This window comes from Stomoxys calcitrans, chromosome 2, assembly GCF_963082655.1.
Source record: "Stomoxys calcitrans chromosome 2, idStoCalc2.1, whole genome shotgun sequence".
NCBI classification, from domain to species: Eukaryota; Metazoa; Arthropoda; class Insecta; order Diptera; family Muscidae; genus Stomoxys; species Stomoxys calcitrans.
This window is the reverse complement of record NC_081553.1, coordinates 139,117,831-139,134,037: the sequence shown is the minus strand read 5'-3', so window position 1 is coordinate 139,134,037 and position 16,207 is coordinate 139,117,831. Positions and strand designations below refer to the sequence as shown.

The following is a 16,207-nucleotide window of genomic DNA, read 5'->3' as shown; positions in this document are numbered from 1 at the left end:
AGCTGCTAGAATCAGTTGTCTCCATATTCAAATTATATTTCAGATCGGAGAAATTTGGCCCCTAAAGCTATATTTGAATTTAATATAATGGCCCGCTGTGCTGGACTGGTCATAGATAGGCGATACAAACTAATATCAAGATTAGCTCCTACCTAGAGCTAATAAAATCAGTAGTCCCCATATTCAAATTATATTTCAGATCAGAAAAATTTGGCCCCTAAAGTTATATTTTAATTTAACATAATGATCCACTGTGCTAGACTGGTCATAGATAGGTGATACAAACTAATAACAGGATTAGCTCCTAACAGGAGTTATTAAGATCATAAGTCCCCATATTCAAATTATATTTCAGATTGGAGATATTTGGCCCCTTACGTTATATTTGAATTTAACATAATGGCCCACTGTGCTGGACTGGTCATAGATAGGTGATACAAACTAATACCAGGATTAACTCCTACCAGGAGCTATTAGGATCAATCACTTAAAATCTCAGGTTCGTGTCTTGGCTAAGTTATATTCAAATTTATCTTCACGGACATTTGTACTGTATAACAATAAAATGTGTGACAAAAAAACAAACTTACATTCCTGCTTTACCAGTTGGGTATTAATGGCGTAAGAGGTTTGTCTTGCTGCCCTTTTCGGTTTTATAACATTTCTACACATAATGCGAGCTAATCTGGTCATGGGGTTTGTGTGCAAATAAAATGCAGTGCGAGTCTTCATTATAGGCCTTGGTGAACTTGAACTGATTGCAATGCCATGCGCTTGAGCATAATGCCGGGCCAAATGCGTTTTTAGCTTAAACTCTTTGCCACAATTGACGATCGAACATCTACAAAGAAGTTATATATTGACAACAAGAAATGTATACGCATCGTATCGTAATTACTTGTGCATTTGACGATTGGACAAGTCACTGACTTTTTCTTCATCTTGGTCCGATAATTTCTTCTTATTCTCGTCCATACTGCCATCATTTTTGCTTTTAAGACCACCATATTTTTTCCAATAGTCCCAACAGCTTTGGCAAAGCCGGTTCAACACATGACCAACTGTCCAGGGATACCACTAAAATTTTCACATACACATTTAAATACACTCAGCACTACTAAACTGTGTGCAATACTAACTTGTGATGATTTGAGGCATGCGCAAGATTCGCAAGGTTTTCCCATATTGGAGACATCGGCTCCGCCATTTGTTGTACCATTATATATGTTGCCACCTTTTGAACCAGTTTTGTTTGAATTATACTGCGGTATATAAACTTGTTTCAGTTTCAACTCCGCCTCCACAGCCTTCACACGTTTCTGTTGCACATATCGATCAGTGGTCTTCCACATGTAATAATATTCTATAATTTGTTTTAAGGTTTTCCAGGGTAGCTGTAAATATTAAAGACAAAATTGATGATAAGTACGTATTTAGATTTATAACAAAACATAAACAGAACGATCATTCAATATGGTTTCAAAGTTAAAAAAAAACACATTTCTTTTCTTGTATTTATTTCGAAAATATCCAGCGAATTATTACAATCCGGAATCTATGAAAGGGGTTTGTAGATTTTGATTTCATATACGTTTATTTTTCTTTCTTATGATTGCCCCTGTAATCAGTGAACAACTCTTTATAACCACTGTATACTTCGCTGAAACAATCATCCTTTCCGTATTTATAAAACCAACACTGTCGTCAATAAACTTGGTTAACACTGTGGAACAGCGATACGGTCGGTAGGACGGCGAAAATCCTATGGGGAAATCCAGATTGTGAGAAGACGAGGCTATTGCTGAAAGGGCTGTCTCCTCAGTTCTCATGTGGACCACCTCCATCAGGAGGCAAAGATCCTACCAGTGCGAAGACAATACCTTTTGAGCTGTTATCGCAGAGACCATCCACATCATCATCTTATGAATAAATATCCACCGCCCAGAAGCCTTAAGGTAGATCTACATGATCTAGAGCGTGATGTTCGCAGATACAGCCGCCCCAATTCCTACAGAGCAAGGATTGAACCAGACATTCAAGATGTATGTTCCGATTGTGACCAGGGACCACACGTCACCTGTTCAACTGCCCAGCCAGGCCCTCTCGACTCAGATCCAGATCCCTCTCGGAGCACCCTCAACGCACCCAGCAGACGAAACATAGAACACAAAAAACTGCTATAAAACCAACGTTGCTGAAAGAAAGTAAGCAGGAGGCCAGTAAAGCTTTCGGTATCATAAAGGACACATAGGACTACGAGCTCACATGCAAAATAGGTATGGCAAGTGATAGCATGAGGGGAAGATGATGAAACGTTGAAACATTTCCTATGTCATTGCCTGTCTTTCGCGGCTAACAGACATCGGTACTTAGGTGGGGACACAATACCAGACATGAACCAACTTAGGGGAGGAGTATGGAAAATAAATAGGGATTTTGTAAGTAGCACGGAATTCCTAAATTAAAGTTTTCTTTTTCGAGGTTACTTTCTAGCATTTAAAGCGCACAACAAGTCGATTACTGGCAGGTGTGTGTCTATCACCTCTTTTCAACCTTACCTTACCTAACACTGTCTCATATTAGAGAAAAACTTGTGTTTGAAAACATCGTTAGGGAGAAAACGTATCGCTTGGAGATATAAACCCGCGAGAGACTAAATAGAAACTTAAATAAGTTTAAAATTTTTGTGCGTCATTATGAACAAAAATTCTTTTTTGTCTGATAGGGTGACTTTTTTGGTTTCTTTTTTATTTCTCTTTCGAGGCGAGCTGATGATCGAATATGTTTTGCAATTAGAGTCTAAAACTAATCAAAGAGTTAAGAAGTAAACAGGGTAGTCAACGAAAATAAGCGGAATTTGTGGATGAAAAACTTGGAGCTATATAACTTACACACCGGTGTAGGCAAGCTGTGGTCTAAGTCACTTTCGAACCCCGGTAGACGGGATGACAAGACCTCAGTAACTTTTGCCGACGTAACCGTGATTGATCCGAAGAGATGTGTCAGGTTGTTCAACCGTCAATTCATTGTGCATCCCGAGAGTGACAGGGCGAGGAGAAGAGCCATTCATCATATCCGTGGTCTCCGAGCCAATGGACAGCCGTCATAATTTACCGTGGGCAATGTTACGAATGTCATCCGTCGCGTGTGAGGTGAATACTGATCTGAAAGTGATGATGATTCGACCATCAAGTGTCCATAAAATACTTGGTGTCACAATTGACATAAACATAAACATTCTCCCCACATGCCACAGCAATTTGCGATAAAGTCGAAAGTAGAAACAAGGTCCTCAAGTCACTCGCCGGCAGCACTTGGAGTGCTGACAAAGAAACCTTGTTGACCACGTACAAAGGAATTGACCGGTCTGTGGTAAGTTATGCAGCGCCAGTGCATAGCGACGCGCAGTGGAATAATATTAAGATATGTCAAAATGCCGCCCTCCGAACTGCGACGGGCTGTCTCCTCAGTTCTCATGTGGACCACCTCCATCAGGAGACAAATATCCTACCAGTGCGAGACAAATATCCTACCAGTGCAAGACAAATATCCTACCATGCTGTCTTAGCAATACCCTTTTGAGCTGTTATCGCAGAGACCATCCAATCTAGATCTACATGATCTAGAGCGTAAGGTTCAGCGCTACAAGAGAGAACCCCTAGATCAAGCGGCATATCAAGCAGGTCTAGACAACATTCATGCAGACACCGTAGCAGATGCGGTAAATATTGGGTTGCCCAAAAAGTAATTGTGGATTTTTTAAAAGAAAGTAAATGCATTTTTAATAAAACTTAGAATGAACTTTAATCAAATATACTTTTTTACACTTTTTTTTTCTAAAGCAGAACAGAAGAAAGAATGCAATTACAGAGTCACAAGCTGTGAAAAAATTTGTCAACGCCGACTATATGAAAAATCCTCAATTACTTTTTGGGCAACCCAATAGCTCCCAGGTGAAAGTAGTCCTTGGAGAACGACCGCCTCGCATTACATCTGAAGAAATTGGCCTCCCCCGGTAAACCATAGTAGTTCTGGCTCAACTACGATCCAGCAGATGCAGCCGCCTCAACTCCTACAGAGCAAGGATTGATGCCGATGTGCAAGATGTATGTCTAAACTAAACTTGCCTATGATATAATGTGGTTGTTGTTGTAGCAGGGTATTGTACACCGAAGCGGCAGCCCTTACCGATGAAGGATTCCATCGGGTCAATCCGGTACGTACAACCGGCTGCAATGGGATTGTGCCTATGATATAAAATCTGTGCCAAGTTTCAGCGGAGTATCTTCATTTTTAAAGGCTGTAGTCCAATTTCAACAATAGACGGACGGATATGGCTGAGTTGTCTCAGAATTTTGCGAGAATCAAGAATTTATATAAATTGTAAGGTAGGAAATGATATTTCGATGTATTGCAAACGGAATGACAATGTGAATATACCCACGTTTTGGCTGGGAGAACCTAACAAAATTTTTAACTTGTTTTTGATAAATAAATTGCTTGTAAATAGTAAGAAGTGGTATCATTTATTTATAAATAACATTAAATTCATCATTTTTTTTTATACCAACGTCTTTCCATTTCTTTGGGCTTTTTTTATTTCGACTCAGAACACCACTTTTTTCCCTGGGAAATATTTCCCTTTTTGAAGTTTGTTTAGAACAAGGGAAAAGGGAGCAGGGAAAAACATCAAATGAATTGTTGTTCAGAATAAAGGAAAGAGGGAGTAGAGAGCGGAAAAAAACTCCCAGTTAATTGTTATTCAGAATAGGTCTGAAAGTGAAGTGAACGCCCAGTTTTGCTGTCGCAGAAAGTATCTCGGTACAATAAAGGCCTAAATATAATGAGCGCATTGAGGAGCATCGCGTTGAAAAATGCAACTCTGCAAACAAATGTCAAAAAATCAATTCGCAAAAGTTAAACAATTTTTAATTTTGACGACTACAAACACTACTAATGTGTGGCACCACAGAATGAATGAGAAATTTGTTTAACTTTTCCGCGTTGCTTTTATGGGATTCGTGTGCAGAGTTTCATTTTTGCAATGCGACGCTCAAACACAAAGCTCAACGCGCTTATTCTTTTTCGGCCTCTAGGCTTCAACAGACGCATCTAAACAATGCTGTAGTTCTTTAAAGGTCATAAATGAATTTTTTTCTACATTGGCTCCACAGAAGTCATTGACTGGATGGCAGACACGGTAGCAGAAGTGGTAAATGGCTACTGGGTGAATGAAGTTCTTGGAGAACCACCGCCTCCCATTGCACCTGAAGAAATTGACCTCCCCCAGCAAACCAGAGTAGTTCCGGCCCAATTTCGTTCCGGCAGATGCAGCCGTCGCAACTCCTACAGAGCAAGGATTGATGCTGACGTGCAAAATGTATATCCCGATTGTAACCAGGGACCACACGATACACGTCACCTGTTTACCTGCCCAGCCAGACCCACTCGACTCAGACCCAGATCCCTGTGGACGCACCCCATCTTAGTCGCAGAGTTCCTGGGTCTTGACACTCAACAGTATCAAGCAGACGAAATATAGAACACAACAAACTGATACAACAACAACAACTGGATTGCATTGAAAACGTTTTTTCTCAAACAGGTCATAATAATAATAATATAATATTTTGCAATTTCTTTAATGAAATTTCCTTCAATTTTTAATCACTTTTTTGAAAGGAAAGAGGAGAAACGTCTATTCCGCAGAAAGAAAAACGAAATGGAAAGACGTGAGTGTGAGCGAATTGAAATGTACAGAAGACAGAATAAAGTCCGGAAATTCTACCAAAGAATTAAACGTCAAACCAATGGCTTTGGTGCAGGCACATCCTCCTGCAGAGACAAAGAAGGAGATCTGGTAACTGGCACAGATAGCATGCTGAGGATATGGAAATAACATTTTACCCACCGCATCACCAATCAATGATAATGGTACAGAATATTTACCTCCTAGTCAGAATGAGGTCCAAGTAGCAGTGACCCGACTAAAGAACAACAAGGCAGCATGAGCCGACGGGTTACCAGCTGAACTATTTAAGACCGGAAGCGACACGCTGATAAGGGGTATGCATCAGCTTATCTGCGCAATCTGGCTAGAAGAACTCATATTCGATGATTGGAACCTTGGTATGCTATGTCCAGTACACAAGAAAGGAGACAAGATGGAATGTGCCACCTACAGAGGAATAAGTCTTCTCCCCATCACATACAAGATACTCTTGAGCGTACTGTGTGAAAGATTAAAACCTAAAGTCAATGAGATAATTGGGATCTATCAATGCGGCTTTTGACCTGGTAAATCCACCCTGGACCAGATATTCACACTGCGCCAACTCCTGGAAAAGACCCGAGAAGGACAAATCAACAACTACCATATCTTTGTTGATTACAAAGCCGCCTTACGTTCAAAGGTATTTCAAGCCATGTCTGAGTTTGGTATCCCTGTAAAATTAATAAGACTCTGCAGGATGACACTTGCTGATTCGCGTTCCTCAGTAAGAATAGGAAAGAATCTCTCCGAACCATTCAATACCAAATGAGGTTTCAGACAAGGAGACAGTCTATCGTGTGATCTCTTTAATATCCTGCTGGAGAAGATCATACGAGATGCAGATGTGAATAGATATGGCACACTAATCACGAGAGAACACATGCACTACATAGGTCGGTCGCCGGAAGTAGTAACTGCAGCCTTTGAAAGAATCGAAAGAGAGTCAGTGAAAATGGGTCTGGCAGTAAATGGAGATAAGACGAAATGGATGGTTTCAACTCCTAAATAGCCTTGCACAACCGAGCAGATAAAGAAAATGAAGAAAGTTGGGAACCACAACTTTGAGATAGTCAGTAACTTTATCTACCTCGGCACTGGCGTAACCGAAACGAATGACACCAGTTTTGAGATAAAGCGAAGTATAATACTGGCAAACAGATGCTACTTTGGATTAAGTAAGCAGTTTAGAAACAAGGCCACCTCTCGACAGACGAAGATTACACTATACAAGACACTGATACTATCCGTTTTGTTATATGGTTCTGCGGCATGGGTACTTGTGAAAGCAGATGAGGCAGTGCTTAGAGTATTTAAGAGAAAGATTCTTCGTAAAATATATGGACCAGTTTGCGTTAATGGAGAATATACATATGATCTGTATCACGACGATAGCATATTTACAAGTATCAAAATACAACGGCTGCGTTGGCTAGGTCCAGTTGTCAGAATGGATGAAGAAGCTCCAGCAAAGAAGCTCCAGCAAAGAAGCCCTTTGAAGACAAACACGGTGCTACACGCAAACCGTGAAGACCAAAGCCCGATGGAAAGATCAAGTGGTGGGAGACACCTCAAAACTTGGTGTCAGAGATTTTAGAATGAGCGCAGAAGATCAAAGCGCTTGGAACGCTGTTCTACGTTGGGCTAGTGGAACAAATTGGCAAAGCAAAAAATCAAATTCTCTACATACATGAAAAACAAAGAAAATTTTTTTTATCAATTAACCACTAAATTTAATACGTCAGGATATTTTTAGAAGGAAATACATCTAACTTTGTCTCTTGTTCTTCTTGTCCCTGCCCAGAAAAACAATTATTGAAGAAGCACTGTTGGTGGTCGTAGAGGCCATATATATTTTTTGTCATACATACGTATATTTACTTTTAGAAAATGCACTTGGTCAAAAATATTCATGGAACAATCTTCATTTGTTGTATCATAAAATAATCCTTATCTAACCAACGAGGGAAATGTATTTATATTAAACAACAATTTATTGTGCAAAACCCGTAACATGTTTTTATTTATTTTGTTAATAGTATTAACCTTTTTAAACAGCCACAATTTGCGTTATTTACCACTGAGATGTCAAAATATGCTCGGCTAATTGATTTTTTCATATCCCAAATCGATAACTTTTTGGTAATTTACGTTCGGACTCCATCATCCAATTTGTATTTACGCAACGGACATAATCTTGGAACAAAAACTTGCTCGATAACGGATGCAAGAATTAGGCCCAGGTCAGCGTTTACCGTGAGCCTGGTGTTCGCTCGGGAATTCCACACAAACCGCGACGGACCTTCAGCGCCGCCATACTATCGTCCACAGGGGTAAACCCCTTCACCATATTTAATTTGCGGCAATCGCACTGAAAATACATCTGCCTGGACTAACATACACTCGTCCGGCAGTCTCAGTCTCAGAGAAGACACCTAATCCCTTCCCTGACTCCGTCTTCAAACCACTAGTAAAGGCAGAGGTTATCCCACTTAAACACAACATACGTCTCCCAATTTTCCCTTAACGGTGCCAGTTAATTTATGATCTTCTCCCACTCTTCCATCCTTATCCATAATACCCAGAATAGATCGGTGGCTGCATCATTCAGCATGCCGAGCTCCCTCGGCAAAAGTGCAACTTTTTTCAAATAAACTTTCGAATTGTCTCAATTTTTAATTACTTTCTGATTTTTCAAATTATAAAACAACCATTATTGAATTTACTATTATGACAATTTTAAAATGACATATTAGCAGACTTTGCATAATGATTGAAGAACTTACGAAATCTTGTCGTATATCATTGAAATCTTTGCCATATTTATCTAATGCTTCCTCGAAGAGATTCGCCTCTGAAGCACTCCAATCCTCGATCTCATCTCGACATAAAACTGGACCAGTGGAAGGAACTAAAGAACACATCGCTTCTTCTATGGAATAGTTATGTTTGTGCAAAGTGTCCATGGCATGAAACTATTGGAAATGGGAGACAAAGAAATAAAAAAAAAACACACACATTAAACACAATTGACAAAATTTAAACTCTAAAACTTTGGCATACCAATGTTATGTCACGACTGGCTGCCGCCGCAGACATATGCAAAGAAGGTTGTTTGACAGAACTACTACAGTCCAAAGCTCGTGCAAATGTGCCAATTGAACGTGACACAACCAAGAATTGATCGATTTTGCGATCGTTTAGCGCATGATGCGGAGTCCATATCAATGTCTCCAACTCTTCTAATTTGCGATCGTCCGTTACTGTATCTTTGAGTTTAGCAGGAATTTCACTTTGATAACGGCTGCCTACACGGATTTCTCCCTTATCGGCTAAGAGCGTTTTTTGTGTAGGATCAAATACCAAGCAATAGAAAAAGGTATCCTGGAAACATAAATGAAAAAAATAAACCAACCAAACGAGCGGATGTGTTAAACTTGTTTGATAAATGTGAGAAATACAGTTTTAGAATGTTTATTTATTATGATTTTGAACAACCACAAAGTTCTCCTACATACGAAAACATTGGAAATTTACGACTCACGTCTTTATTTATATAACTTTGAAGAGATTCCGTTTCATTCAGCAATGTCACCGAACATTTGCCTCGAATTTGTGTGGCGGGTAAAGACTCAACTTGGCGCGAAAGAAATAATTCGCGATGCTTGATTTGATAGCGTTGTTTAGCTGTCAAGGGCTCATGCCTTTCGGAGGGCGCACTATTACCCCCTGCAGCTTTATCACCAGCTGAACTAACAGGACTTGTACGTTCCTCATCAAGGGCAGCTAAAATACAAGATACAAATAGAAATATTAAAACCGCAAAAAAAATCATGTTATTTTAAAATACATTTAAATAATAATAAACTAAATTTTAAGCTAAATATTATTAAATAAAATGCAACGCATTTCAGATGAAAAAAAAAATGAAAATGCTAACGATAACCATATGACAACTAAGCAAATGCCAAAAAGACTATATATTTAATTAACTACTTTCTAATAATTGAAGTTTTTTATATAATATGAAATAGTTTCGAAATTGATACCTATCGAAGGGTCTAGCACAGCTTGTGCGGCTTGTTCTTCTCCTACTGGTGTTCTAAGCCATGTTTTCTTCAGCTTCATTGCCAGAGGGGAGTCTTCAGCAGTGGCCACTACATAATTTAGAAAAAAATTATAAAATTTGTTTACCAAAAATAATTTTAGGAAAATGTTGTAAATAGTGATGTGCGTTGTATGCATCAATATGTAATACATGTTGGTTGTAACCCTAACATTATGTTTATATTGCTCAAAAATTAATTCATTCATTAAACTCATCCAATGTTCTTTGATGATCAAAAACACCAGGCTTCTTCTGTGTTTCTCTTAAGAAATAAATAAGTACGAAACTTACTTACGCAACTGAAAGATGTAACTTTTCATTTCAATGCTCTTCTTATTTAATGCTTGAAAATAGTAAGTATTGTAGATTATCTTATCCCGAGTAAAAAACAATTGACATGGTCCGATGTAATTGTATCTAGTAGCAGATAAAATTTAATCTAATTAGATATTTTTGACCTGAATTTTATTCTTTAAGCGTAATTTTTTTCTAAAAAATATGTTTCAGTCTTTGAGACCGAATGGATATGAATTCATGTGTACGCACCACTTTTTCGATCTATTGTGTTGCCCGAAAAGTAATTGCGGATTTTTCATATAGTCGGCGTTGACAAATTTTTTCACAGCTTGTGACTCTGTAATTGCATTCTTTCTTCTGTCAGTTATCAGCTGTTACTTTTAGCTTGCTTTAGAAAAAAAGTGTAAAAAAGTATATTTGATTAAAGTTCATTCTAAATTTTATTAAAAATGCATTTACTTTCTTTTAAAAAATCCGCAATTACTTTTTGGGCAACCCAATATTTACTAAAGCAATGTTTTTATACCATCCACCATAGGATGGAGGTATACTAACATCGTCATTCCGTTTGTAACACATCGAAATATTGTTCTAAGACTCCATTAAGTATGTATATTCTTGATCGCCATGACATCTTAAGTCGTTCTAGCCATGTCCGTCCAACTGTCTGTCTGTGATAAGCACGCTAACTTTCGAAGGAGTAAAGTTAGGCGCTTGAAATTTTGGACAAATACTTCCTAATGGTGTAGGTTCCCAACCGACCTACACCATTAGGTATTGTAAATGGGCCATGTTTAGATTAGCTCCCATATAAACTTATATTCATCCAATTACCATTCATTGTTTTGTTACTGTTTTTATTATTTTCATGCCTCGTGCGTTTAGGACTTGTATTGAATTATGTTATCCGATGTTTTCTTTTAAGTGACAATTTCCACAACACCAAACAGAATTCTCACTTGGTTTAGATTTCGATTAGTACTTAGTATCACGAGCAATACGAACATTTTTGTTAAGTTTTTTCGTAGTTGTTACTTCCAAACGAATAACACGTGACTCTTTTAGAACAATAATCTATATATATAAAAGAGTTGCGTGACTGACTGGCTGATCATCGCTCAGACCAAACGGCTAAAGCTAAAATCATGAAACTTTGCGCGAATGTTGGTCTTGGGGCATAGGCACGGGATAAGACGCGATTTGGTGATATTCGTACGTTTAGGTACTAACATGTACCAAAGAGTACGTAATGGTTCATATTTGCCCAGCGTTAAGGGAAAGGACTAGAATTATGTTCTTGGGCTCAAATAAAAGAGCGTCTCGAAAAAATAAGTTATGGTATGGTACTATTTGGTATGGATTATGGAACTTATGTACACCATGGCATCCTTAATTGGGTGAAATTTGTACATTTGGGTACTAAAACAAGTACATGTAGCAAATTTGGTTTAGAAGACATCTGGTGCAAAAGGATGAGAGTGAAAAGAAAAATGAAAATAATACTGGTTACGGGAGAAAACTTACATTTAGTACCACAACTGGTACCATTTAGTACTTTCTTTGCAGATGGAGCTAGAGGTCTAAAATTTGGCATGTAGGTACAACTAGGCAATATATGATCTATTCAAAATTCGTACATTTCGGTACCAAAATTGGTACATTTTGGTACCAAACTTGATACAATTTGGTACTTTCTTTACTGATGGAGCTAGAGGTCTCAAATTTTACATTCAGGTACAACTAGGAAAAATATGATGAGTGACTATGATCTAGAGGTTTCGGACCTCTAGATCATAGTCACTCAACTACAACTAAGAAATAAATGATGAATAACTAAATGATCTATTAAAATTTCGTACATTTTGGTATCTCTTCAGATGGCTGAAATTTGGCATAAAAGTACAACTAAGAAACACATGATGTCACCCATCATATATTTCTTAGTTGTTTTAAATGTTCTTTTTGGTACCATTTGGTACTTTCTGTTCCGATGGAGCTAGAGGTCTGAAATTTAGCATGTTGGTTCAACTAAGAAATATATGATGAGTGACTTAACGACCCATTCACCATTCGGAAATTTTGGTACCATTTGGTACTTTCTTTACAAATGGAGCTAGAGGTCTGGAATTTGGCATGTAGGTACAACTAAGAAATATATGATTGTGACTAAATGATCTATTAAAAATTCATACAATTTGGTACCAAAATTCTTTACCGATGGAGCTAGAGGTCTGCAATTTGGCATGCAGGTACAACTAGGGAAAATATGGTGGGTAACTAAATAATCTATTCACAATTCGTACATTTTGGTACCATTTGGTACTTTCTTTACAGATGAAGCTAGAGGTCTGAAATTTGGCATATAGGTACAAGATTGAAATATATGTTGGGTGACTAAATGACCTATAAAAAATCGTAGTTTGGTACCAAAAGGTGCAAAATAGTACGAAATAGCATATCTTCGCCAACAGCGAACGAGGACTGCTAAAATTAAGCAATTTGACAAACATTATCGCAGTCTTGACAAAAATACGAAATGTGCAAGAAATCCTAACTGTGGTGCAATTGGTACCTTGAAAGAGTATATTGGACAATAAGAGGATTAGGTATTCAAGGGTACAAAATGATACTTTCTTCACGGAGTGAGCTAATGCACTCAAAATAAGGATTCGGTTACACCTTGACAGTAAATATTGGTTTAGAAAATTTGTTTTTAATTCGTGCATTTGGGTACAAAAACATAAAGTGATCTTAAGCTCTCAAAATTGGGTACAGCTACACCTTGGCTATAAATTTTGAGCGACGAGAAGATTTTTTTTTCATAATTGTATATTTATGTACTAAAACATACAAATTGGTCCTTTCTTTATGAATTAGCTCAATTCAGCTCTCAAAATTGGGATTTATTTATACCTTGATATTATATATTGGGCGACTTAATGATTTTTCCGATGCTATGTAATTCTTGGACTATTTGGTACTTTCTTTACAGAAGGGGACAAATTTCTGAAATTTTATATTCAATTATTACAAAATTTCATAATCTTATAAACTGAGTGACTACCTAGGTTTTTGAAAGTCATACACATAAAAGGGGGTATCGAAAACGGAGCTAGCGAAGTGCTGGTACTATGTTCGTTTTTCACCGTTTAAAACCTTTTTTCGCGATTACTTTTTTGAAACATTACGAACATAACAATTTTATTAAAATGTTAAAATTGACGAAACCGGCAAGTTTTTTTGCTTTAAAATCTATTATTTCAAAAAAGTAATCGGCGAAAAACGTATATAGTACCAGCCTTTATAAGTAAGATTCCGGGAACACACAGAAGATTTGTCTTGAGGACTTAATTCCTTACGACAGTAGAATGGTCTACAATTCTTAAACGAGCTAGTCCGCGTACATAACCTTCGTCTAGAAGATTTTTGCGATCGAAAATGTTAGTATGGAAATAATGGGGGCCTGTGTTGCATGCTGTGTAGAAATCAGGGATGGTATCGTCTAATCTCGATCGATACGAAATTTCTCATGTATATGGTATATGTTTGCCACCTAAATCAACATCAGGGATATTAATATAATGGACCCGGCACGTATCCCGTGCTGTGAGCACCACACAGGCTGAAACATTGAGGTTTGATCTGTGTGGTGTTCATTGCTGTCGCAAGAACACCTGTCGTCCCCCAGGCCCTACAGAAATCCTCATCGTCACTAGCCCATCGCCATGTCAGCGATATGACATTGCAACAAACTTGACTGTCGAATTCGACTAGTGATACCAAGAATGTAAACTGATTTTCGTCTTCGACAATATCATGTACCATTTTGTAAAAAATTAGGAAATTCAACTACCAGAGTAAGGAGGATTAGCTTATTGACGTTTCTTTGAATTAAGCAGACAGCTCAGGAACAAAGCCACCTTTCGACAGACAAACATTACACTATGTGAGACAATGTTTGCCCTATATAACTGCAAAGCCATTGGAAAACGTTGGGGTTTAAACCGCGTGTCATGTACTGGGTATAAACTGCAGTTGTCAGATCTATAATTCTATATGGCGTTGTGGTCTGATGCACTGAAATTAATGCTACACCTAATGCCTCTGGACATTGGGGCCAGACAAGTTTCTTCGATCACTGCTGTGAGGGTAACGGAGCTTTCTCCTCGGTCATGCGGCGGCTACGGGCTCTGTGTTATCCTTGATACAATTCTCGATGTTGCAGGCGGTGTAGATTTATTGCCTGAGCCGCTTTTTTATATAAAGTTCTGTATCACTATTTCTAATAGGGCCAATTGGACCTACAATATCTCTGATAATGCAAGTTACATAGACTTTTTCGGATGGTTCTAAACTAGGCGACCAGGTGGGCTTTGGGAAGTACTCTGAAGAACTAGGGCTGGTCATATCGAAAAGGTTACCCGACCACGGTAGTGTGTTTCAAGCGGAGATCATTACAATTAAAGAAGTGGTTGCATGGCTAAGATATTACGGCGATTGGCATAAATACCTTCTCGGACCAGCCATTAAATCTCTGTGGAACATATTATGGCTGTCGCAGATCTCTCAACGAGATAGCTGAACAGTTCAAAAAATCACCTGTTCTAGGTGCGGGGCCACAGAGATATCGCAAGGAATTGTAGAGCAACGAGCTGGCGAATGTAGGAACTACCTTACATATTCCAGAGGAACTGGAATCTGCGGTTATAACTCTATGGGCATATAAGCTAAGTCTTCAAGATCAGACTCGAGGAGCAACGAATACCAAATTGTCACAAAGAGCGGGTTGTTAACTCTTCAAAATTATTTGGCCAAATTCTTACTTAAAGAGACCTATTGCTTTGCTGTCGCTAGCCAGAACAGACGTCTCAGTCATTGTCCCCTCATGAAAGGTCACTGTCTGAGTAACGACTCCTGCAGAAGCTGTGAGGGCATCGAGGAAAAGGAGGCTATAGAACATCTGCTGTGAGTCTCGAACTGGCACGCAGAAAAAATTCGACTTTAGATTAAAATTTATCTTTGAGAATTTTATTGATTATGCGGATGTGTACATTCGCAAGTTGTTGTGCTTTTTAAGGCGAGCTGTATAGTTCAACGGTAGAAACTAGAAGGCGTCTTCGTTCTTCTTCTGCAAAAACGTCTAGGTAAGTATGATGGCCGCCTGCCACTTAAACCTAACATAACATAAGATACTACTGGAAAAGGAGCACAGAATATCAAGGCGCTTAGAAATCTATTCCGAGTTCGGGTAATGGGACAAACCGGGACCGACTTCTCAGCAGATCAGTCCATATAGCAACTATGCCCGATTTCAACCGTAATAGGGATGTCAAGGGATCTAAAGCTACCGTAGCCAGAGCGCCTTGGTTCAAATCTTCGCGGTGGTGATTCCCTCCTAATGCTGTGTCAAAACTTCTCTCCAAAGGGGTGTCACACTGGACTCAGTGTTCGGACTCGCTTATAAAAAGGAGGCCCCTTATCATTGAGCTTAAAACTTGAAACGGACAGCACTAATTGATGTGTGAGAAGTTTGTCCCTCTTCCTTAATGGAATTTCATCGGCAAATTTGCATAAGATTATCGTAATGTTGTTGCATGTAAAAACAAAGAAATAACTCTTAATTTAAAATTTGAATGAATGCATCTGCGAGGGGGCCCATTCCTAAAAGCTAACCCTAAATGGGCTTACTGTCCGATCATGATAATATGGGGATTAAGCGAGATTTTGAGTAGAGTACGGACCTGATATCCAAATCGCTTGGAGATATCGATGCTTAATGCGGAAATGACTTAAAACGATATTTTAAAGACATACATCCATGAACATTCGCGCAAAAATGTTTCCCCTATGTAAGTCATTCATACAAACATTTTCTAAAATTATCCAAAAAGTTCAAAACTGAGTGCATATGACAATTGTGTCTGAACTTTTCATTTATGGTTTTAATGTTCAGAAATGATTGTAAAATCGTTTTAACTGGAAGATCGTTAAACTAAAAAAGCATTTCATTTAGCTCTACTTTTTGATTTTTA

General features: G+C 38.4%; 1 protein-coding gene across 4 annotated transcripts in view; it reads right to left on the bottom strand.

Moving 5' to 3' along the window:
- The window catches only part of LOC106085576 (metastasis-associated protein MTA3), a 63,628-nt gene that overhangs the window by 25,490 nt on the left and 21,931 nt on the right, over positions 1-16,207 (bottom strand). For 3 of the 4 annotated variants that reach the window (XM_013249883.2, XM_059362121.1, XM_059362122.1), the window contains 7 exons: positions 9,820-9,927; positions 9,315-9,556; positions 8,834-9,154; positions 8,557-8,745; positions 1,140-1,394; positions 899-1,077; positions 591-841 (listed from right to left, as the gene is read on the bottom strand). In XM_013249883.2, the coding sequence (XP_013105337.1) occupies positions 591-841; positions 899-1,077; positions 1,140-1,394; positions 8,557-8,745; positions 8,834-9,154; positions 9,315-9,556; positions 9,820-9,927 (1,545 nt within the window). The remainder of the gene's footprint in view (positions 1-590; positions 842-898; positions 1,078-1,139; positions 1,395-8,556; positions 8,746-8,833; positions 9,155-9,314; positions 9,557-9,819; positions 9,928-16,207) is intronic. The other variant, XM_059362120.1, reaches the window with a different exon arrangement.